The sequence below is a fragment of the Rousettus aegyptiacus genome, unplaced genomic scaffold, assembly GCF_014176215.1.
Source record: "Rousettus aegyptiacus isolate mRouAeg1 unplaced genomic scaffold, mRouAeg1.p scaffold_m13_p_8, whole genome shotgun sequence".
Classification (NCBI taxonomy): Eukaryota; Metazoa; Chordata; class Mammalia; order Chiroptera; family Pteropodidae; genus Rousettus; species Rousettus aegyptiacus.
The window spans coordinates 12,511,878-12,536,479 of NW_023416311.1; the positions used below are offsets into that span (position 1 = coordinate 12,511,878).

The window sequence follows — 24,602 nt, forward strand, 5'->3', positions numbered from 1 at the left end:
TTGCAACAGATGAAGAAAATAACATTAGAAACCATCTAAAAACCATATTTGGTTGTTAAACATCAGCAACCAAAGAAACTTACAGCTCGGGTTGCCCCTCTCTGCAATGGCCTCCTCATCCATACATCTTATCTCCCTGTTGTCTTTATTCCAACACTTAAAGTCACAAGGTGGGACTTAGGGTCGGCTCGCCCCATCCTACCTAGATTTGAATGACAAGCCCAGCATGAAAAAAAAGGAAGCCTTTTTGAATGACAAGTCTTCATCGGGATGAAAAAAGCAAGTCTTTTCCATGGAGAATACCATGCAAGTCATCTGCTGATGCTCTGAAAGACCTGATGTGATCTGCGAACAGAGCCTGAAAACTTTTGTGAATTTGATATAACCGTTAACCAGACAGTGGGGAGCAATGTGTACAGTCTCAACACCTCCTTCTCACTCTCTTCTCTTGCAGAAGGCACCATGACCCTGAGCCTCTGAGCCACAAATGACCACTGAGGGAAGGATAGAGTTGGACAGGAAAAACAGGAGAAAGGATTCTGAGATGCATCTTTACTGACCTCAGAACAGAGAGAGAGAGCCTCTCCCCAACCAAATAGGGGTTACCAAGCACTGAGTACTGCTACGAGTTAAGTGCTTGATAAGCACTAGCTCACTGAATCCTGCAACACCATAAAGTTGGGTACTTTATGTTCATTAAGATTTAGAAAGTGAGACTTGAAGGCAAGTTGGGAAGAAGTCAAGATTTGACCCCAATTCTAATAGATTCCAAAATATGCCCTCGAAACCTCTTGGCTCTGTTACCTCCAACTGAACCCAAAAGGCTGAACTATGAGCCCAGATATTCCTGCTGAAAGAGACAGCTGACTAAGTACAACCTTAAAGTAGGAGGAAGGGTGATCAAGACAGGAAAAACAGAACTCAGGGGAACCATTATCATGCCACGGCCCCAGGCAGGTGCCATGGGCAGAATCATTTGCATGAACAAGGAGGGCGGCTGTGGCATCGGCCCTCAGCTGGACCAGCCTCTTAGTCTTTGTTCTTACACTGGCTCCATTCTTGTTACTGGCTTTCCAGTGCTTATATGGCCCATGCATCCCTCTTTGGGCAGAGGCTTTGTGTCTGTGAAGACTGAGAAATTGTAGACAGTGTCAAAGATACAATGGAAGGTGTGATATATCACTGTTTGTCAGCTGGTTCACCATTGCACAGATGCACAGGCATTATAGTTGAGTCTGTTCTGTTTAGCTGCTGCATCAATTTGGACTGACTGGTATCCAAACCCTATGGGTTATGAAATATTAAATGTCATATTAGTGTGTCCTTAAAATCTGAGAAGGGATAGAGGAGGGGTCTTCCAGGATCACTTTGGGTTGAATTCAGGTCCTGGTGAGACCCCTATCCCCAGTCTGAGTCTTTCAGCCTTGAACTCTCAGTATGTTATGAGTGAAGAATGAAGAGTAAAGTAATATGTTCCTTTTGGAGCATTAGTTTGTTTTTTCTCTTTAGTGTTTCCTGCTGCTTCAGTACATTCATTCACTCTATGATGGGTGCATAGGGCCTAGATAGCATCATTAGCGAGACATCAATCACTCAGTTCATTCTGACAGTATTTGACATCAGCCATAACGTGCTATCCACACAAAGCTACAAGATGCCTTTGTGCATGACCTGACTTAGTTTAGGACTAACTGGTCAGATGCCACAGAATTCATTACGGAACACAAAGAAAAGACATTTTGACAAAGAATAAACATGAGCCCCATGGGACCTCACTTTAGCCATGAGGCTGCTCATATTTGGCATTTCTTGGGGCTGTGAATTGCTCTAGTTAGAACTTGGCAGGTGAGAAACCGGAGACAGCTCTGCCAGCCCTGGCTGGCTATCAAGGACCATAATAGCAAGATTTCCTCCATCATTTATCCCAGCTGTCTCCGCTCAAAGTCCTTGGAGTGTCTCCACTTTTGCTGGGGATGAAGACAGAGTAATAACACCAGGTGACTTCAGGCCTCAGATCTTGGCTCTTTCCTAGAGTTAAATACTACTCAGCTGTCCTAAAGGGTTCCTTCCCCAGCTTAGATCATAGAAACCTAAACTATTCCAATGGTTTCTTTTTCCCAGAACTCAAGAGCTCCTTCTGATTTGGTTTGCAATGGGGAATGTGCCCACAATCCAGAGAGATCAATAAAGAGCAGAAATAAAGGGGAAAAGAGAAAAAAGAAAACTTAGTCTATGAGAAATGGCATCATAGGACCACCATTTGCATGGTAGAGAGAGACTTCGATTCCTGGTTCTTTCTTTCCCCAAGTCTTAATTCAGACACTCTGCTGTGCTATATTTCTCAATAGATCATCTGATATGAGGGCAGCTGCCCTGTGACAGATACTGAACTGTTACAAGCACTTATATGCTAACTATACAAAGTTCTTACTGATTGAGATGAGGGTGGCAGAGGTAGACACCGCACTCTTACTTAGTACTCAACATGTAAGGAATTTCTCTCTTAGATGACAGAAAAGGCAGTAAAACATAAGGCTATGAAAATGCCTCCAAGTACTACTTTGGCCACTTCTTATAAGTTTTAATTATGTGCATCTCTTGTGAAATATTAATCACCTTCTTAATATCCTTGTTAGTTATGAGCTTGTTGCTTCACTTCTTAAGGTTTAAAATTTTTCATATAAACAAACAAAATTATTTATTTTTAGATCTGTTGCTGTGTGCAAAAAGCTATAGCACTTTCTGTTCTTTACAACTGATATTTTCCTTAGAGATACACACACACACACACACACACACACACACACACACACACCCGCATGATCACTATGGTTAAAGACACAGTTCCTATCTGTGGGGTACATGATTTTGTTTGTTTTACAATTCTACCTGATTATGTTATTCATTACCGCGCTATTCTATTTCTTTGTTTACTAGTCTGACACACCAATAATAGGAGACAATTTTGAAGGAAAAATGGTAATTTAGTGCCACTACATGAGATATGATAGAATCATTTGTAGCTCCAATTATTTAAAATTACAGAGCCATGGAGCTAAACTTAAAAAAAAAAAAACTAAATTATTTCTAATAGCAGAATTTTTCAGCATCTTAATTTGAGTAAAAGAAAAGGTTTAAATAGATTTGAGGGCTTATATACTTCTGAGGAAATCAGGTACTGCAAAGCTAGGATGTCTAATTCACCTAAAAGTAATTAACAAAAAGTAAGTTAGATCATTATTTCCTCCAAGATTATAATTTAAAAAGAAGCTGATTTATCTGAACTGATTGGGGCTTTCAATCCCAAAAGAACTGTAGACACTTGGTTGTTAAGGGGAGAACAGAAATGAGATCCAATTAAGCAAAATTCTTTCTTATGGAAAATAAAACGATTACACAAATGTGCTCAGAAGGGAGCAGAAGAAAACAAGGGATATGAGGGGTTTTTTTTAAACCTCTGATTGAAACCTCTGCCCAATTTACAAGTAAGATCCACCACAAGAAAATAAAGGAACTCATTTCCACCTACGCATTTGCTATAACCAGCTGTTTAGAATTGGTGAATATGGGAGTTCCTGTTAACATTTGACATCTGACTCCCAAGGGAGAGGCAAGTGGCTAAGGGCACAAATGATGCTGGAGGGATTAGAAGTAGAATACCTGACCCTTTGTGGTTAGAGTCTATTATGGGCTGAATTATGTTACCTCAAAATTCATATGTTGAAGTCCTAACTCCTAGTACCCTGGAATGTTATTATATATGGAAAAAAGGTCTTTAAAGAGATAATTAAGGTAAAGTGAGGTCATCGGTGTGGGCCTTAATCCAATATGACTGATGTCCTTATAAGGAGGGGAGATCAGGAAGCAGATATGCACAGAGGAAAGACCATGTGAGGACAGGGAGAAGGCAGCCATCTGCAAACCAAGGAGAGCAGCCTCAGGAAAAACCAACCCTGCTGACATCTCGATCTCAGACTTCGAGCCTCCAGAACTGTGAGAAACTGTAAATGTCTGTCATTTAATCCACCCAGTCTCTGGTTCTTTGTTATGGCTGCTGAGCTGACTAACACATGGTCTTAGATCTCCTGGCTCAGCTACAGATTCTGTCTCTTCTCTTCCTATTGCACCGTAACTCCATGAGAGAGGAACCTGCTGGGTCAGTGGCGAACAGTGCAGATTTATAAACTGAATCATTTTTCCAACAGAGGGTAAATCGGAAGACGTGAGAAATCATAAAGTAAATCCAAACCAGTCCTTACTGCTCAGGTAGTTAGGAATTCACAATGTTTAGGTTTGGGACCTCCCAGATTCAAATCCCAACCAGATTTCTGATGAGCTACATGACCCACACCAGTTCCTTGACCTCTCTGTGCGAACTGAGAACTGCAGCAAGGATCAAAGTAGGGTGGCTCTTGACACAGAGGGACTACTCAGGAAATTCACTGCTTCATTTATTGCACAAACATGTCCTGAGCCCACACTGTGTCCAGAAACTGCTCTAAATTTGGGAATACTGACAAAACATCCTGCTCTGTGGGGCTTATCTTCTGGTGGAGGTTAGCTAATAATGATAATGAGGGCCCTTTAATAAGGAGAGAAATAATGGCTTAAACGCAAAATTCTGATGCTCGGTCCATATCCGTGCACTATATGTAGTGTCCCGGAATCCCATTTAAAATGTAACTGCAATAGCCTATGGCACCCGATGGCTAATATTTTCTCATGCCAGGCTCTCTGGCACCAAGTCACCTGCATTCACACTGCCCCAAGCCAGGCAGGGTCACTTGCAGATATCTGTGCATTTTGCTGTTTGGCTCCAGATGAACCTATCAGTTGATCTCCACATTGTCATAAGGCCTGTCTCCTCTCCCAGAGCCATCAGCAAGTGACTCCCTCTGACTCTGTCTTCCCATCCCACATAAGAGCTCCACAGTGCCACCTGGCACTCAATGTATGAGCTCCCTGAAGGGTTTTGGAGGCAAGCCCCAGGTCCTGTCACCCCAAATTGTTGGCTTTGTCCAAGCCAGCCTGCCTGATGCATATGTATGATGGTACAGAGACAGCTTTTCAGAGCGTGGCCAGCAGTCCGAATCCATTACTCAAGCAGTCTTCACTGCTGTCTTTGTGCCTCCCAGCCAGCGGTGAGGGACAGGAACCTATGGGAACTCAGAGACTCCAAATACTTGTTTTTAGGAACTCCCTGGCACCTGCTTGTGTTTAAAAGGGTCTAAAATTACCCCCTAAGCTTTTTTTTTTTTTTTGCAAATCTCTAAACGCTCCAAGCCTTTGTTTGCCCATCTGTAAAATGGGGTAGAAACTGTCCTACTGATTTCATGGAGTTCCATAAGGAGAAAATTAAATAGTCTGCAAAAGGCTTTCAGTGGGATTTCTTTTGGGGAGCATAAAAAATGCTCTAGAGTTAATTGTGGCAATAATTACGCAACTCTATGAACACACTAAAAACCGTTGAATTGTACACTCTAAATGTGTGAATTATGTTTAATAAAGCTGTTGTTTTAAAGCCTTTATAAACTGTGAAGGAGCCTAGCCATCCCAGGACTTCAAGTTGGAAGGCCTTCACTGTGAAATATTGACTCCAAAAGACCTCAGTGTACTAGAAAAGGATGAAGTTTGGGGAAGGTTTGATTTGGCATATGGAACTTTTTTTTTTTTGGAATACATTTTTCAGAAAAAAAAATAATAATAATGTGGGAAATTGGGATGTATGTGCTTCTGGAAAAGTTTTAGGTAACCCAGATAATTCTATTTCCCCATGGCCATGTTTACCTCGAACATGTGGCCAAGATCTAACTTGTTATAAGGACCCTGTCCCTCTCATGACACACTAGACCAGTGGTTACAGAAGCTGCCTTGAGTCTTGAGAGAAGTGTCAACAGTGTGCACCTTTTTACCTGATCCCTAAGCACTAAACCAAGAACGCTTGGGTGCTTTGCTGTGTACCTGGATATATGCACATTTGTATAAAATCCTAGTACAGTAGTCTGGATGACAGCCTCACTGGGCATGGTGGTTAATGGACCAATCCCTTCTCAGTGGGGTTGTAGAAAGTCCTTAGCTTTGGAAAACCTTTTCCATCCTGGCGTTTTTCAGATCCTCCCCTTCCTAAATCATCCTGTGACACACTGGGCTGATATGGATTATAAAAATTAATCTTCACATATAGCATTGGGTTAGGGGAAATCAGCAAAGAGCCCAACTGAAACCTGTATTCCATCTTCTATGTAAATGCTCTGTGCCTCAGTTTCCTAACCAGCGTGGTTCACAATGACATCTAGTCCACCATGTGTTGTCAAGATCAAATGAATTAAATACATGCAAAGCACTTGTTATGGGCTGAATTGTGCCATTCCAAAATTCATATGTTGAAATCCTAACCCCTAGTCCCTGAGAAGGTGACTATATTTGGATATGGCCTCTTTAAAGAGGTAATTGAGTTAAAACAAGGTCTTTAGGATGGTCCAAATCCAGTACGAATGGTGCTGTTGGAAGAAGAAGAGACTAGGACACACACAGGCACAGAGAGAAGGCGATATGAAGACGCAGGGAGACGACAGCCACGCACGGGCTGAGAAAAAAGGCCCCGGAAGAAACCAGCCTCGATCTCAGACTTCGATCTTCCAAAACTGTGAGAAAATAAATTTCTGTGGTTTAGGCCACCAGTCTGTGGCACTTTGTTATGGCGGCCCCAAGAAAATGAATACGGCTTTGAGAAGACAAAGTCTGCAGGTCACGTTAGCTATTGCCATTCTGCAGAGAGGCAATGCAGTGAGGTGGATAAGGAAGCACGTTGGGAAATCAGACAGACCTGAATTCAGGTAGGGCATGTCAGGTCCATCTGGGGCTCATTTTTCACGTCCACATCATGGTGATAATGCTAATGTTCATGGTCCGAGGATAACAGATCACACAGACATGCATGCAAAGCCAGGAGAGCCCAGGTAGTCAGGCCTGGGCTACCATGACCGCTCAGGAAATGCAGGTGCTGAGCAGGATGCTGGGAACGTGGTGGCCAACCCACACCATCGTCAGCCGTCTGGCTGGAGAAAATCTGACTTGATCTTCCTAAGTCTGTGATGTCCAAAGACGTGGAGCCTGAAAATCATTTTCTAGTTGGAGCCATTGTTACTTTTCACGAGACCAAGAGAGTAGACCAGGCCCATGAGAGAGTGGGTGCTAGCCCAGGGGTGCCATGAATTCAGCTTTGGTGGATTTTAAGGAACTCTTGTACCCCAAGAACTCACCACACTGCACAGAGATTTACTAAAAAGCAGAATGAGCACAGTAACCATAACAGCTGCAGCAGAGTGTGCGTACCCTTCCCTAAGGCCCCTGGGCCGCTTGGAGAAGGGTAGGAGCCCCATGTCCCCAGGTGACTTGCCCAGGTGTGACTGTCTTCACAGAAACTCTGTTAAGAGATAAGCACATGTAACAGAGGTGAGTCCAGGTGCAGAGAGGGAAAGTGACTTTCTCAGGTCTTGACATGGGTCAGGCAGCAAGCTCCTGGTGGTGGCTCCTCTCCAAGAATTTCTGACAGCAGCCAGGCGGAGAAGGACGCCTCCTCTCTGTCCCCCTGCTAATGGTGTGTAAAGGAAAGCAACTCTCCCTGTCGAAGGGTCATTCGCAGCTGGTGGAAAAGCTCTGTCCGGAGGCAGTCTGGCGAGATTTTCAATCCAATTTCTTTCAAGTGAAAGGCTAACAGGATAAGATCTCTCCATGTTAACAACCTGGATTGTGAGTGAAGTCTCAGGGTTGGGGAGAGAGCTGAGGTCATGATATCAAGAGCTTACCTCGCAAAGCAATCTAGTCCATGCCCCAGGTCCCCAAGCCTCCCTCCAGAGCCTATTAATCTAGTGTAGAACATGTCCCTCCATGGGCACTTCTGCCCAGGAATTGAGGCCATCTGTCCCAGGGTGGCAGTCTCACCCTGATTCTTGCAGCAGGAGCTCGGAAGGCCTGTCAGGGGGCATCCTACAGATGCCTCAGAGGGAAGAGAGTGGGGCCAGCTCCGTTTTTCAAGGATGAACACACCCTCAGAGCTAAGGTGTCACGGGGGACCCCTTAAGACAGCTCATAAACCTGTCAGTTTCCTCACGAGGCTCTGGCACTTTTGCATATTGGGCATGAACTATAGCAACTGTATATACATTAGACTTCGTGACCTATCCAGGGATGATAGCCAGATGCCTTCTAAATAGCCTGGGCCCCCTGAAACCACGTGTAGCAAATATCTGAGAGGAGCCTGTGTCCACCAGTGACCCAATGACTTACACCTTGAACACAGGGTTCTTCAGATCCCTTGAACCTGGCTAGCAGCAATGGGAGATTGGGCAATGGATCCCACACACGCCAGGGCCAGAGCTCAGCAAAATCCATATTAAAGGTAAAGAGGAACGAAAGCCCTTGAACTGAAACAATCCCAACTCACTCACATTCCTGAGCTTGCTTCCACTCGACCCAATATAAGAAGCCCAAAGTGTGGATGCCTAGTTCAAGTTCAGATTTGCCAACCATCTGCAGCGTGGATGATGCTCACACACATAGTGTTGAGTAAAATGAGTCCAGATTCCATTTACATGAAGCTCAAAAGCAAACCATACTGCTCTTAAGAGGAAGCGAGTGGCATAATGGGGGTTCTGGGTGGGGGTGGTTATGTTTGGGAGAGGACAGGGGAAACTTCCAAGTGAGAAACTGTTTTATTTCTTGATCTAGCTGGGTGGATCCCAGGGGAGCATACAAGTAAAAATTTATGGAGCTGTGCACTTAAGATTTGTACTTTATGGCATGCAAGTTATACTGTGATTTTTTAAATTGCCAACCATTTATTGAGTATGTGTAGGAGATCTTAGTCACTGGCAGTTCAGACATTTTTTTTTTTCAGATGAGGGTAGTATCTTCCATGATGCTACAGATAACACTGTGAGATGTGGCCAAATAAAAGTATAGACTCTCTCACCATCCTTTCCTCCTCATTTTATAATGTATCCTTAACCTGTGCTCTGTAATAATACATGTAAGTGCAAACCTATTTTCCTCATTTCCTGCATCGACTTGGCAAGATAGAGGAAGAGAAATAAAGCAACCTGAAAACAGAACTCAAGTTGTAAGTCCTCAGAAACAACTTGTTTTCACTAAATCCCTAGGAATAAAGACAACTCAATGAGAATAGGATTGGTAAAACTCAAAGACTACAGAAAACGTTTCACCTGTCTTTCACACCTTGATGATGCTGATTTTCCTGGATTTCTAGGGATGCTGTTGTGTATGGGGCACCCTTACAGAGAGGAACTAGTGTAACCACTGACAAATACAGAGTCTGGGACAGACAAAAACTAGCTTTGGGGTTTTTTGACTCAATGTGGTGAAGATGTGCAGCTCAGTCTGCAGGGCACCAGGTTTTGAAAGTGAGTAATAGCTTTTCAGGCAGAGAAAAGAGATAGGAATGGTGTGTGCTAAACATCCCAGGATCAAAGCCAGAAGTGCAGTCTGTCAACATAATGTTTGACACATAGTTGGCCTCAAATATATTTATTGAAATTGTGCATATGCTTATGAATTCATAAGTGAATGAATCCATATAGGCATGAATGAATAAATGAATGAATGAGGGAAATCTCAACCCCTCAATGCCCACAGCTGGGCTCATGGCCCCATCTCTAACTCAATGGCTGATCCCCATTTCAAATGAGCCAAATAACAGAATCACCAACAACACCTATTTAGTTAAAGGAAAGCTGGCTAAGCCAAGGTGAGGAGGAGGAGGGGAGGGAAAAAGGACAAACAGAGAGGAGAGGGAGGACAGTGATGGTGAAGGGAGAAAAGAGAGGGAGGCGGTCACGTCCCTGGGAGCCCAAGTTCACAGTGGCACAGCCTCCACAGGAGAACCAAGGGCGATCCGGCATGAGCCGCTCCTGCTCTAATACAGCGAGATGCTAATCCGAGCCACGCCCTCTCCAAGAGCAGAATCCGGACCTTGAGGGCCAGCAGCCCTGGGACTCATCCTTGCCCACAGATAAGATTCCTCCAGGAGCCTGCGCTGGGTGTAGCAGCTACAGGAAACGGTCACTAGGTGGCGTGTGTACCTTATCGTCCTTTCAACTGCAGGAACCTAAAGCTTCAGGAAAGGGAAGGGTTCCCGTCCCTGATGGCCGCCTAAAGCCAGCCTGGTGACCACAGAGCAGCCTTTGGTGGCAAGAACCATCACCCTTCTCTGCCCATGAAGTTGGTCCATACTGTCCTTCTCAAGGTAGGGCCTGCCTTAGAGATGTTCCCAGATAAACATCCTGAGTGGGAAATGGGGAGTGGGGAGGAGGGCTGAGTGCAGACCCTGCCTCCACCCCAAGAGCAGTCACAGAAAACGTTTCCTGAAGGCGGCTCAGAGCCTGGTCTCAGCGGGAAAGAAAGAGTTCCCAATCACAGAAGCTCTGCTGTTGTCTGTTTTGCACATCAAAACTTAAAAAGCATTGGCGACCCGGGCAGTAACTCTAGTGGCTCCACCATAGGGCAGAAACCCATCCAGACACTTGTAATTGGGGGTTCTTTTTCTTAAAGGGGCCAAACCGAATAAGCTTCAGGTCCTACAAAACGTGGATCTGCCCCTGCCTGCTACATACTTGTGCTCAACCCAGTGTGGCTAAGCAACACGATAGGACATGCTCCATCTTACAGATGAGAAAACTAAGGCTCAGGAACAGCAAGCGGTAAGCTCGAGACCCATCAGACTGGGAATCTCCTGGGACGCCCCACCACATCAGGACCACAGAGAGCTGCCTCGTCAAAGCACCACTCCCGTGGGCCATCGCCACAGAGATCTGGCCACGAAGCTCTGACCCCACCCACCTCTCATCCCTCTTCTCTTCCAAGTATCCTTCGCAGCTTATGGACCAAACCCCCAGGGCCTCCCTGTGTTCTTGATCCTGTCGCATCACGTGAGCCTCGTGTGTGTGTGTGTGTGTGTGTGTGTGTGTGTGTGCGTGTGTGTGTGTGTGTGTGTGTGTGTGGGGTCCCTTTGTCTAAATGATAAAAATGCCATTGGAAGGGATGCATTTGCGTAATTTGTGTCACTCTTGAGTACATATCACTCACCCATCGTATCTAATACCTGGATTTGCATTCGGTAAGCTCTCAGTGTGTCTCCTCGCTCTTGGTATAGCATAAGGGCAGGGGGTAGGGGTGGAGTGTTGACAACTAGAAAATGAGAGTGTTTCAGAATTATGGAGCAAATGAACAGGGAAATGTATCGTCTATAATAAATATACCTCTGAAGAGCCTTAAAAGAAATCAATGAAGCACAACATCAAAGTCCCAGGGAGTTATAAATCAGCAGCCTGATAGACAAAAGTGTATCCGAAATCATTTAAAGTGCACTAGAAATCATTTATGTCTGAGTAATTAGAACACATTGCAACAACTCTGTGCCATTGAACTGAAATTGAACAACATAATGTTTATGAAATCCCCATGGACTCAGGGAGGAGAACCAAAAGATGGACGTCGTACTGAAAATTCCCCCAACCTGTCCAGAGCCCTCCTCCTGCACAGTCCCCTGGGGGGAGATGGAGTTTGTTTTCAGCCATGCCCAAATTTGCTTTATGCTTCTGGTTTAAAAATGTCTGCAGTCACAGTTGATGAAAGAAAAATGCAAATCCCAAGCTGTGTGTAACAGAACAGGGTCCCCACTTCGATCATTCGATCCCCACTTCCCAATCAAGAGGGAGTGTTTAATAAGATAGAAAAAGAGACCTGGTGAGCGCAAGGACACACAAGAGTTCTCCAAAAGAGGTGGCCAGTCTTAGCAAGTAAAAGGCTGGACTTTCTCCAGACTCCCACTGGCTTTGACACTCCCTCCAATAACCCCACTGAGAGGGAGACGGATGGGGGAGCTGAGACCCTGGAGGAAGTGAATGGGAGGTGACAGAGACCAGAAAGAGGGATATTCGATGCCCATTTGTGAATCTGCTCATCTGTTGCTGGCTGGGTAAAAAAAAAAAAAAAAAAAAAAAAAAAATCCCACCTTCTTTGATTTGGGGAGTAAAACAAGGATAAGGCAAGAACGCAAACTTGGAGACACACAAAGTACTTAACTGGGTATCAAGTACTTCTCTTGGTGATAGAACCAGCCCCATAAACACAGCCCCAGGATAACCTGGTACTGGATGGCTTTCTCCCACAAATTGAAAGTCAGAACCTGTCCCATGAGCTGCATCTGACATTCTGGCATGGCTATCAGCTTGCAGACAACTAGGGGTGAAAATTCCCCACTGGGTCATGCCTCTTTTACCCTCTCTCCCTATTTTTAGACAACTTAACCTCAGCCTCTGGGAGGCATATTCTGGGCTGCCACCTGGCTCCATCAGCATGCTGGGCAGATACAAAGGCAAGCGGAAGACTCTTGTGTGCATGGGGTAATGCTCCTGCCCACATACAGAAATATGTCTATGTGCGCTCCTTCTGCCAGGAACTGGAAGGCTTATGCTGGGGAATTCACTTTCATCTGTGCAAATGCAAATGAACTGTGGGCATATGTGTGTTCCGAGACTTCTGAAGGAAATCCGCCTGGACAGCAGGTGGAGGTCCTGCTCAAGCCTGAAGGAGGCCGACTATTGCCATGCCACCAGCTGTTTTCCATCTTGTGAGCTTTGTGATTCTGCCTCCACTCCAGCTGAGGCCCCTCAAAGGAGCCAAAAAACAAATCAGATCACTTCTTGCAAAAATTTTCAAGAACTTCCACTGCTTTAGGATGAAGACTAGTATCCTCCCATGGCCTGGGAGCCATGTATGGCCTGGCCCTTATCCCGTGGATACCTTTGGCCTCATCTAGTATATAACGACCCTGGCTGACCTCTGACAGTGCCTGGGGAAAAAAAAAAAAAAAAAACACACCCCTCTGGCCTAAGGGCCTTTGAACATAATCCACCCCTCCACCCCACCCCCTCCCCACCATCCCCACCCCGCCCCCGCTATCTGGAGTGCTCTTCTTGCTGCCCTTGCCCTGACCCTGGGCTCTTATTTGAGAGCTCAGCTCATGAATCTCCTCCCGCAGGAATCCCAGACACACCCACAGCCTGGGCCAGGTTCATCGCAATAGGCCATCCCAGAGCCACATTCCTCCTTGCGAAGCACTTATTTCTACAGATATTCTTCAGTGTGATTATCTGCTTAATCTCTGTTTCTCCCATTGAACTGTAGGCCCTGGGTGGGCAAGCCCAGGTGAGTCTTGGCTCACCACTACGGCCTCCACAACGGGGCCTGGCTTCATGGTGGGTTGCCCAATATTGGGTGGATGGATGAGTGGTGAATGAATGGGTAGGTTGGTGGGAGGGTGGATGGGTGGATGAATGAATGGATAAATGGGTCAGTGAATCACTGGTTTTTATTGACATTGGTTTCTGAGAGTGATTATTATTATCAGTTAGAAGAAGTTGAGGACATCAAAATACAAAGCAAAAGGCTGTTGAAGGGTGAGAAAAGCCAAAGTTGGAGTCAAAAAAAAAAAAAAATCCCATGAGCAGTGATGCTGGTGGGGAGGCAGGCCCATCAATTCGTTCATACATTTATTCATTCACTCACTCAGTTAGAATGCACTGAGCAGGCACTGGGGTGGTGCGGGGGTTGCAGCGAGCTGGCGGAGGCCACCTTGTGGATGAGGATTTAGATTCGGGTCATGAGGTCTCCCTTGGTTGGGCCAGACTTTGGCTTGGGGTAGCCCTGGGTCCACCTTGGCCAAATATCTCTAGATGCTCAACACATGCCAATAGTCTTGGATCATATTGCCCATTGTCCCCACATGAGGAAGATACAACGTTGATGCACAAAAGCCTGGAGACTGACCTCCCTTTGGGCTCCAGCAGGAGGCCACTCTTTAGAGTGGGGCAGCGAGCATTCGCATTCCACTCCCATCTCAGACAAGCGATGGAAGACAGAAGTTGGCTCGACGTGTTTTGCTGGTAATAGTGCAGACTGATGGCATATTGAAAATTCCCATTTAAAATACATCTCTCCTCTGTGTAAAATGAGATAGCATCTACCGATCGGGTAATGAACATCTAACGTAAATCCAAGCCTCGGGCTGGGAGCGAGGGCCCAGGCATGGTCCAGCATGTTCCAGGTGGTCCAGCCCATTTCGATGCACATCACAGAGCTCTCTCCCCTCCCTCCAGTCATTTCATCTCTTAGCAAAATCATTACTGAGAATATTGAACTTCCTTACAGAGACGTATTTACTCCCCTATCTTCCCTTCGTCTCTCTTGATTAAAAGCTATGTGTGATATTTGTAGTTATCAAACATCAATATTTGACATGGATTTGTGGAAAGTAGCTGGGGGTGGGGAGAAAGGAATCCAGCCATTTCTATAAAGGGTAAAACCTTGAGCAAACAGACCGCATTTCTTATTGGGAGCACTAAAGAGTAAAGACTCATTTCAGAAGGGACCTGCTGCACTGCACCCCAGCAGGCTTTGTGAAGCCAATGGTCAGAACTCGAAATTGGATTCCAGATTTCATCAGAAAAGTCAGCTACCTTCAGAGGGTAGGGGAAGGGGTGAGAAATATGCAGCCTACCTGACAACTGTTGGAGCTGGCTAAGATTGCAGCCCTCTTCCCCAAGGAGCAGAGGTAAGTCTGGCCCTCAAACTGGACAGCGCCGAAGTAACAGTGATGATAAGAGTTAACTCTTCCTAGTGCCCACCCTTCAGGCTTTAGCTATATTAACTCATTGAATCCTCACAAAAAAACTCCCCTTTTACAGACATGAGAAGCGTGGCATGGAGAGGTCCAGCCGCTTGTCTGGGCTTATATGAGGTGTCAGTGGCGGAGCTGAGAAGCAGTGCCCACAGACGTCCCCAAGTCTGTGCGTGTAATCACTCCTCTCCCATGCGGCCATCCCCAGACCCCAGCGCACCTGCAGCAGAGCCTGGATGTCCCAAATCCATGATACTCTGTGACAGTTTAAGACCTGCTGCCATTCCGGAGGCAGAGTCCTTACTTCGGGCTCCCACCAACACTGACTGGCTATAGCTTTCACCAAGTTAGTGGGGACTCAGCGTGCCCCTCTGTGATCTAGGGCTGGGGATACCCACACCTGCCCCTCTGGGGTGTTGTAACAATTCACAACGTACGCATTCAAGTGGCATTCATTCTCATCGCTGGTGAGAGGGATAATCCGTACAACCGCTCTGGGAAACTTTTGGCTAGTATCTACTAAAACTAAACATGAGCCTATTCTACAACCAAACAAATACATCCCTCAGTATATTCCCAAGAGAAATGGAAGCAAATGTTCACCGAACAACAGGTACACAGGTGCACAGAACCCCAAACTGAAAACAACGCATATGTTCATCAATGGGGGAATGGATGAATTAATTATGATACAATGATACAATGAAATATTATTGAACAATTGAAAATAGAACAACTACTGACACATGCAACAATGTTCCTGAATCTCCTAGGGATGCCGTTGAGAAAAAGAAGACAGATGTATGTATATTAGAAGGGGCCCATTTACATGAAATTCATGAATGAGCAAAATCAGTCTCTGGTGATAAGAATCCGGAGGGTAGTTGGAAAGTAGTATTGATGGCGGAGAGGTGTGACAGAGCCTTTTGGGGTACCCCGAATCAATAAGACTGATTCTTTCGCACACTCATTCATTTCAACCACAAGCATTTATTGGGCGCCCACTGTATTTTAAGCACCCCCTCAGAGACAAGACTCATTCCCGACCTGAAGTTCAATGCTAACACTGGAAACTTGTCAGTGTCAACCCTGTCTCCAGGGGGCACAGCCATCCTCGGGGATTTGGAAGAATCGCTAAATAAACTTCCCGCTTTATCTGGCAGAACGCGGTGGGGAGAAATGGCAGGGAAGCTCGTCAGGGCAGCGGACCTCCGAACTGCCTGTGCCCAAGGTCACGAGCACCACTTAGCATTTCATCCTGGCAAGCCGGCTTGCTTTAATCACGATCACGTGGCCACAACCATGTGTGACACTTTGAAGGGAAAGAATTTAAGCCTCCGTGTCTCTCACTGCCCCGAGTATCAGCTTTGTCCTTCTGCTCTTAATGCTGTTATCTCTTCTGCACACTTGGTTTTCTGCAGAGCAGATGCTAGAGAAAGGCATATTAGTGAGGAGAAGCAGAGCGTGCCGAGAAGCCTGGGTGTCAGACTGGTGATCTCTCTGTTCTGGAGGCCAGCTCTGGTGGGGCGTAGGAGGAACTACGCCCCAGAGGAACTAAGGCTTCCTCCAGTCACTCAGCCTCTTAAGCCAGGTCCCATGGAGATCTTTCTAAAATGCAAATTGGATCAAGACAATCGCCAGCTTAAAACCCTTCAGTGGCCCCACACCAATCACTGCATAAACTCAACTCCTGGCCCACCGTGGAGCACCGGGCACGCCTGCTTCTCCTGCCCGTCTCCAACATCCCCTCATCCAGAACCTACGCCGTGCCCATGCTGCTCCTTCAGCCTGGACCCTCCCTACTCCCGACAATCAGTGTGAAGACTGCCCCTTGTCCTTCAAGACTCTAAGTGTCAGCTCTTCCATGAAGCCTTCTCTGATTACCTATTCGTGCCTCCACCAAATTTTGTATTCTGTCTCTGCTAAGAAGCAATCAGATTGTGCCTCAGTTATGAGTTTCTTTTTACTCATTATCTGTCTTTCCTTATAGACTGTAAGTCTTTTGAGGGGAGGGCTTGGGTCTTATTCGTGTTTGTATGTCCCAACTCTTAGCAATGAATGTAACGGAGTCTGTTTAAGGAGAGAGGGCTGGAGAGAGGGATTGATGAGAAGGGGAGGTGTGAAAAGGAGGGAGCAATGAAGGGCAGAGGGTACCTAGCACCCAGAGGGACTTAGGAAGAATTTTTGGACAAGGCTCTTCTGATGTCTCTTGATGGACGGTTGGGAATCTGGAGAGTTGGATTTGAGGGGAGACCTCGAGCAGGAGGGATAACCTAAGCAAAGGTCCACAGTCAGGGAATATGGCACATAGGGACGAGAAGATCAGAGCGAGGGGAGTGGCAAGATGCGGGCCAAATGCCCACTTGGAATCAGAGGAATCTACCCTCCATTCTCACATCACACAGAGCTCGTGAAGCACGCTCAAAAAGAGAGAGTCGTGGCCAAGCAAGTGAGCCAGACAAATTGGAGAGGGAAAAGCCAGGAGTGGAGGACTGGCTAGAGCTGGTTACATAACCTGGAAGCTACATAATGTGGGCATGCACCGGAGCGGTGGGCCCACGGGGGACATGCCGAGGGGAGAACAGATAAGCTTTGCTGACTTCAGACTGGGAGTAAGAGAGGGAATCGCAAAGGATGCTGGGGAACAGGGAGGATAGCAGTGCTTTGGAACAGACAGGAAGAGAAGCCATAGGAGAGGTAGGGCAGCCAGGCAGTTCCACGTCAGCTGCTATGAGTCTGCATGAGACACCTGGCATTGGGATGGCACCCGTCGGCACTCTCCCCTCCTGTGGCCATGTAGACATCACCAATCAACAGTGCCTCTCTTCCCTACGGAGGACAGAAATGGCCTGAGCAGGACTCCTATTTGAGTCCTCTCTAAATGGTGGACTCCCTCCCATGCCTGATCACAGGCATCATAACCTGGGGTCGGGGGGTTGGGAGTTGAAAGAGCCTGGATGGCCTTCATTTTATAGATGAGGAAGCCGAAGTCCTTGGAGAACCAGCAGCAGAACCAGGGACGAAATCCCCTCCACGGCACCAAAGCTCCTGCTCATACGTGCTGCTGACTCTCAGAGTGTAAATCAGGGCACTCACAGTAATCATGAACCAGAGCATAAGCGACCAACAAACCTGCCTCAGGGAGGAAATGGCATCAGACCTTAGTCAGTTCCCAGTGGAAATAAAGGCTGGTGAGTGGGATGCAGGCACCGGGTGTGCAGAAGATAACCACGTTATCTTCCTCCAGCTTTACATCCACCCCTTGAAACAACACAGATTACTTTTGCTAAATTCCAAAAGGTGGCAGCATTCCATTAAATATTCATTTGCTGGCGAGGCTGCAGCAGGGAGCATCCTGTACGACTGACATAGGGAGGAAGTTAAGATGCCCAGTTGGTCAGGGGCCAGGAGAGCTGAAGAGTCCAGCACTGATGGGGGGCTGGTGCCTAGGGGAGCTGTGAGCCCTTGACTGAGGGACGAAGAAAGAGTGCTGGACAGAAAGACACTGGAGCAGTGTACTTGGCCCCGAGACAAGGAGAAAGAAAGTAAGACTCGTCTCAGGACTTTTAAAGCACAGAATCAGGGGTAGACAGACCTGTGCTGACGCCAGGCTACATCTCTTCCTAGAGTGTGGGCAGAACCTGCGACTTGCTTCTAACCAACAGAAAAAGTGACGAGGACGCCACTCTCATGACTATGTTGGAACGTATATAGTAAGACACCGTCTTGCAAGCATGCCCTAGAGAGACCCTCCTGCTGGCTTTGAGAAAATAAGCTGCCTTGATTTAAACTGCCTATGTGGGGCCACATGGCAGGAAAATGCGGGCAGCTTCTAGCAGCAGAGGGCCTCTGTCCTACAGCTGCAAGGAACTGGGTTCTTCCAATGACCAGTGAGCTCAGAAGGGGACGCCAAGTCTGGATAAGACTGGCTCGTCCCTCGATTGCAGCTTTATGAGATGCAGAACAGAGGACGCATGCATGCCATGGCCAGACCCTTGAAACATGGATAATAAATGGGTGTTGTTTTAAGCTCAGTTTCCGGTGATTTCTTAGGCAGCAAAAGAAAATGAATACAGTATATTTCTGTTACAGAAAAGTAAAGAGGTTATAAAATATGGCTCTGGAATGAGGCAGAGCAATATGGAAATTTGGGCTCTGCCGCTTGACTGTACTGTGTCTCCAGTTTAATCAAGAAGCCAAAAAAAAAAAAAATGCCAGCAGAAGCATTCTTCATGCCGGGCAGTATCACCTCCATCCACCTGAGGACACAGTCACTCCAGAGCAAACCCCAGAATGGAGTGTGAAGCTGCCAGCTTCTCGTTCAGCCTTATTTCCCAAACACCTCTCATCATGTAACCATTTGACAGCAGATGACCCCGATAGTTAGAGACAGCTATGTCACGCCTCCAGTGTTTCACCTCAACACAACCACTTTATCTGGTACCTAAGCAAAACTCCAGTCCATTCTAATATTTGAGGAAAGCATGGCTGTCTCAGATGTATCAAAGGGCAGAAAGGTTGGTATCTAACCTGACGTCCTCCAGTGGGATCTTTAACAGGTAACTTTGACCAGATGTGATTTTTGCCTTACCTGCTGACACCAGAATCAACCCTACATCTAAGATATTCCCGAAAACGTTCCTTGCACCACTGAACAGAACCAAGGTGGCCTTACCCTGAGCTCAGCTCATCTCAGGAAACAGCCTAATCCAGGTAGAGTCCCAGAGCCACCATCCATTAGCTTTAAGACTCTGAACAAGTCACTCTCCTCTGAGCCTCAGTTTCCTCACCTGTGAAAATGGGGGTAGGGACAGCTCATCCCTTGTTGGGCTGCTCTAGGGTATAAAGAAGACAATGCTTTTGAAATACTGAGCACAATGCCAGGTACTTCCTTAGTGCCCCAAAATGCCAGCTATCATTCTCCTCCTACTCCTCCTCCTCCTCCTCCTCCTCCTCCTCCTCCTCATCATCATCATCATCATCATCATCATCCTATGTCCTTATTCTGGATACCGGTGAATCACACACCTGCTGCGTCCAAGAAAGGCCCTTTCTGTGAGGTGTTATTGAAATGGAAAGCGGGCAGTCAGAGACTGCAGAGCTGGCTGGCACCATAGGACAGTGAGGAGAAAGGGAGTTGAGATACCAGAAGCCGGGCGCAGCCTGCCTCCTGGGGCAGCCAAGGATGAACAGTCTGTCTCCAGGCCCTGGTTCAGTCTTAGAAGCCTCATTTTTACTCCTCCACGAGGACTGCAGCATTTCTATGACAGCTGAGAATGAAACTTTAATAAAATGACATCAGGTGTCCTGGAAACCTCCCTTAACAGCCCAGAACTCATAGATTAATCTTATAAATAATCATTATAAAGATTATTATTATTACTACTATCAAGGAAAATAATTGCTCATGCAAAAAAAAAATATACAATAAAACCAGAAGAGTCCAAAGAAAAATGCGAAACCCATCAATTTAGCTTAATTTCCCATCTGCCTTTCTGACATCTCTCTCTGCATTCAGAGAAAGGGAGATATATGAATATAATTGCACATCACTGGAATCGTATAAGATATACTGTATTTCTCACTCAACAGTCTGTCATGAGCATCTTTCCATGTTAATAAATACAAGTTCTCACCACAAAATTCTAGCAGCCTAGAACAGAACTTTACAGATGCACAGAATTTACTGAAACAATTCCTTACTGATGGATAATGAGGGTGTTTATTTTTACTACCATTATTTTTGCTAATACAATCGTGCTACACAAACACAGCTTCCCCTATATGTACAATCATCCCCAAGGTATAAATACCTGGACGTTTGATTACTGGATCAAAGAGTGGACTTGTTTGATGCTTTGAACACATGAGATAAACTGCCATCCAGAATGGTTGGTCACCACATGCTGCCACCAACAAAGGTCACAAAAATGACTGCTTTGACCTATGACACATTAGGGTGGAGGGTGACCCTTGGATTCCTGCCAGGAGGACCCAGAGCAGCAGCACTAAGGGGGTCAGGGGTGGGGAGGAAGGGGAGGGTTGGGGTCGTGGGATCTTCGCAACACAAATCTTAAAATTCTGCAGCCTCCAGTGGGTATCGGTATCTTTGCTTCCAGTAGAGACGACCCATCAGCCTTAATGAGGTGGGGCTGGGGGACCAGAGAATACCCAGCCTAACCAGAGAAAGCTGAAAACCCAGGGGACACTCCTCTAAGCTTCTAGAAAGTGGACAGATCTCAGCTACCTTTGCTATTGTGGGCAATGGCATTGACAGTGGGGAAGTTTTTCCTCCCTACTTCCCCAGTTACTTTTTCTTTATAAGCCTCTGCACTGTACCTCCAACTTCAAGATTCATATTCCTGCTCCAGGCACCATTCATTCTCCTATCTGCAAAATGGGTTTAGTGTCTTTATGTTTCCTTTGCATAGACATCATGTGAGGTTACAGGAATCCTGTGTGGAGCTATGAGACACAGTTATTTTGAGATTATGAAAAGTGTGGTAGCCAGCCTCCAAAGTGGCCCCAATGATCCCTCCTCTGGTACTTACATACATGTGTAGTCCCCTACCACAACTTCATCGGGGTCGATGTGCATGAGGAATAGAACATGGCAAGGTAACAGCATATGATTTCTGAGGATAGGTCATAAAAAGCATCATAGTTTCTGTCTGCCTGAAGCCACCAGCCATGTCATGACACCTAAGAAACTTTATGGAGCGGTCCTCATGGGAGGAGCTGATGCCACCTGGCAGTAACACTATAAGTGAGCCATCCTGGAAGTGGATCCTCTAGCCTAGGGGTCCCCAACCCCTAGGCCACAGACCAGTGTTGGTCCATGGCCTGTTAGGAACTGGGCCACACAGCAGGAGGTGAGCAGGGGGCAAGCAAGCAAAGCTTCATCTGTATTTGCCGCTGCTCCCCAGCACTAGCATCACCGCCTCAGCTCCACCTCAGATCATCAGTCATTAGATTCTCATAGAAGCACCAGCACCTGGTGCCAAAATGTTGGAGACCGCTGCTCTAGCCCCAGTCAAGCTTTCAGATGAGAGACTTTGAGCAAGAACCACCCACCCAAGCCACAGGAACTGAGAGACCACATTTGTCCTCTTAAACCACTAAGGTCCAGGGTAAATTTTTTATGTTTCAAGAGATAACTAACACACATTTCTGCTCCATGAGTCATTTTACCACCTATAAAATGAGAAGACTACTTCACAGACTCGGTGTGAAGCTACAAGATTGTTCTCCAATGACAGAGCGGGTCATAGGGTAAGTCCGGCCTGTGTGACTTTGGACAGGTTACTTTACCTCACTGGAGTTCTGGTTTCCTAGTCCACAAAATAAAGACAGAAACAGCACCTACCTTATGAGGACATTAAAGGGACTTTTGAGAACAGAGATGAAACAACACTTGGTCAGTTGCAAAATGAGACAAGAAAGTTGATCGCATGATTGTCATTTCTTACCATCTTTCCTCTTCTTCCTACTTCTCTCAGCATCACAGATAAACACTTCTTTCAGGTGACCCAGCAATGCATTTATTATAAAAACCCAGCCTCTAAAGTCATTTCAGTGGAATAGACAGAGGCCAAGGGGTGGGTCTTCGGAGAGTCTAGTCTGAACCAAGTATCAGCACAGATGGAGCATGAAGTTGGGTGAGCATTCCAAATATAGAACACACATGGACACTGCCCAGGATTAGCAAATATCTTTTGATAAAAGAATTTACTCTCAGTCATTCAATTATCACTATCACAATGTCTTGTCATATCTACGTTATTATTTCCAAGCTCTTATTTCCATAATTTTTTTCTTTAAATCAACTCACTTTTTTTTTTTACTTAAAATTTTCAAAGGAAATTTCATATCACGACCATAAATGGAAAGCCAGTATCATTGGCTATGAAGATAATCGTAAAACCAAATACAAAATGATTACTACAAAACAAGCAACAGAAGTCTATGTGCCCCCTGAAATCATCTCATGGTCACCAGCAATATACAAACAGACCACATTCTGGAACCACACCACACAGCTACCACTTCCCGGAGAGGCTGGTACGAGTGTTTTTGGAACTGTAAGTGCAGGGAACATCTCTGCCACTGTCACCTCTGCCTGGATGACTGACGGAGGATGCACAGGTATCCACATATAGCACCATCACAGTCATATACCCTAATGACCCAAGTCCAACACCGTAACACAGGGCCCTGAAGCACTCAGTCAGCATTCCTGTCCTCTTATCGTGGATATAATCAAATGGTGTTAAACTTCCTTCTCTTTTCCCAGCACCCTTGGGTCCATCCTCACATCAAGAAGTAAGACACCAGCCCGTGGTCCCTCCGCCAGTCACTGCTCCCCCATATCCATTCCCCAAGGGGGCCTGGCCCTTTGTTAGATGGGGCTGCGACACTTATGCACCACACGGGCTCAGACTCTGGCCCCAGGTGCTTCCTCATAGAAATTCTGTGAACGCTTGGGAACCTCGATTCCCTTCAAACCAAGTTACTCCTCCAGCAAGATTGGTTTCAGGTAAAAACCATTCCTGATGATTGATGACGGAGACCAAGGAGGCTGAAAAGGATGCAAAAGCAGTTTCAAAATCTAATCTGATCAGCAAAACGCTTCTACTTACGGAGTCTTGCGAACCGTTCTTGGCACTCGAGAGGAGGGCTGAATTTTCAGATTTGTAGTCCTGGTAAAAACAAAAACAAAAACAAAATAGGTGGGAGAACCCAAGTTGAGGAAAAAGTTCTATTTCGAGTAACCCCGAGTCTCTCACTACCTGTGGCCAAATTCATTCATTCATTCATTCATTCACTCGTTCATGTTCTCTAGCTCCCTCTATTCCTCTCTCTAACCCTTTCTCTTAGACCTGCATTGCCCAATATGACAGCCACTAACCACAACTGGCTAGTCTGAATTAAAATGTGCTGTAAGTATAAATTACACACTCGATTTTGAAGACACTACGGAAAAAAATGTAAAATGCCTCATTAATATTAATATCTCATTAACATTTTTATATCAATTACATGTTAGAATGATAATATTTAATAATACATAAAAGTAAAGTATTGTTATATTTAAAAATATAAATATATTATGAGTATTTAAAATAAAATATATTATTACAATTAATTTTATCCGTGCTTAGTTCTCCGCCTGCAATTTTCTTCTTTAACCCTTGCAAGGATGTTAAAAGTTGATCTCAGGCTCGGCCCCGTTGTGCAGGTGGAGAAACCTGTCCAAAGTAACTCAGCAGGGATGCAGTAGAGCCAGGGCTTGGACCAAGATGTTAAGGATGGCTGTTCATCACTCGCATCACTACATTCCTCCTCTGATGCCTTATCCACGTCTCCACGAGGCACAGCACATGGGAGCGTGTTATAGTCGCTCACCAACCAAGTCTGGGGAGCCATCCCTGCCTCAAAAGTGCCAGCAGTGCCTAAGCTCACATTTTTCCCCTCGCTTCCCACCATCCTCCCACCAGCCAGGGGCCTCCCTTCCCAACATCCCTGGGCCTAACATCCCAGAGGCCCGTTCCCCTACTTAGCTGACTGTCCCTCACTGAGCCACACATCCATGTCGTGTTAATTAGTAGAACCACAGGAAGCTTTCGCCCCTAGAAGACGAAGATGGCACAACCCAGTTGTGTTTCTCGGGAGAGTTTCTCTGCCTGTCCTGCCACATTTAAACCTTTTCACACCCTGGAATTACGCGTGCACCCAACTGGATCCACAAGCCCCCCCCGCCCCAGTTTAGCACAATCCCTGAACAAAGTGGATGACTCTATGCCCGATCCCCTGGGCCCATATCCCTCCTCGCCTTGAAAACAGGGAGCTGCACACACATAAATAGGCTGTAAGCCAGACTGGGCTGGGGAAAACAGACCAGATT

The 24,602-nt window shown here is 46.1% G+C and overlaps 1 protein-coding gene across 1 annotated transcript in view; it reads right to left on the reverse strand.

The window, feature by feature from the left end:
- The window catches only part of LOC118606686, a 402,280-nt gene that overhangs the window by 113,122 nt on the left and 264,556 nt on the right, over positions 1–24,602 (reverse strand). Inside the window, exon 3 of the mRNA XM_036225879.1 lies at positions 23,338–23,397. Coding sequence (XP_036081772.1) covers positions 23,338–23,397 — 60 coding nt within the window. The remainder of the gene's footprint in view (positions 1–23,337; positions 23,398–24,602) is intronic.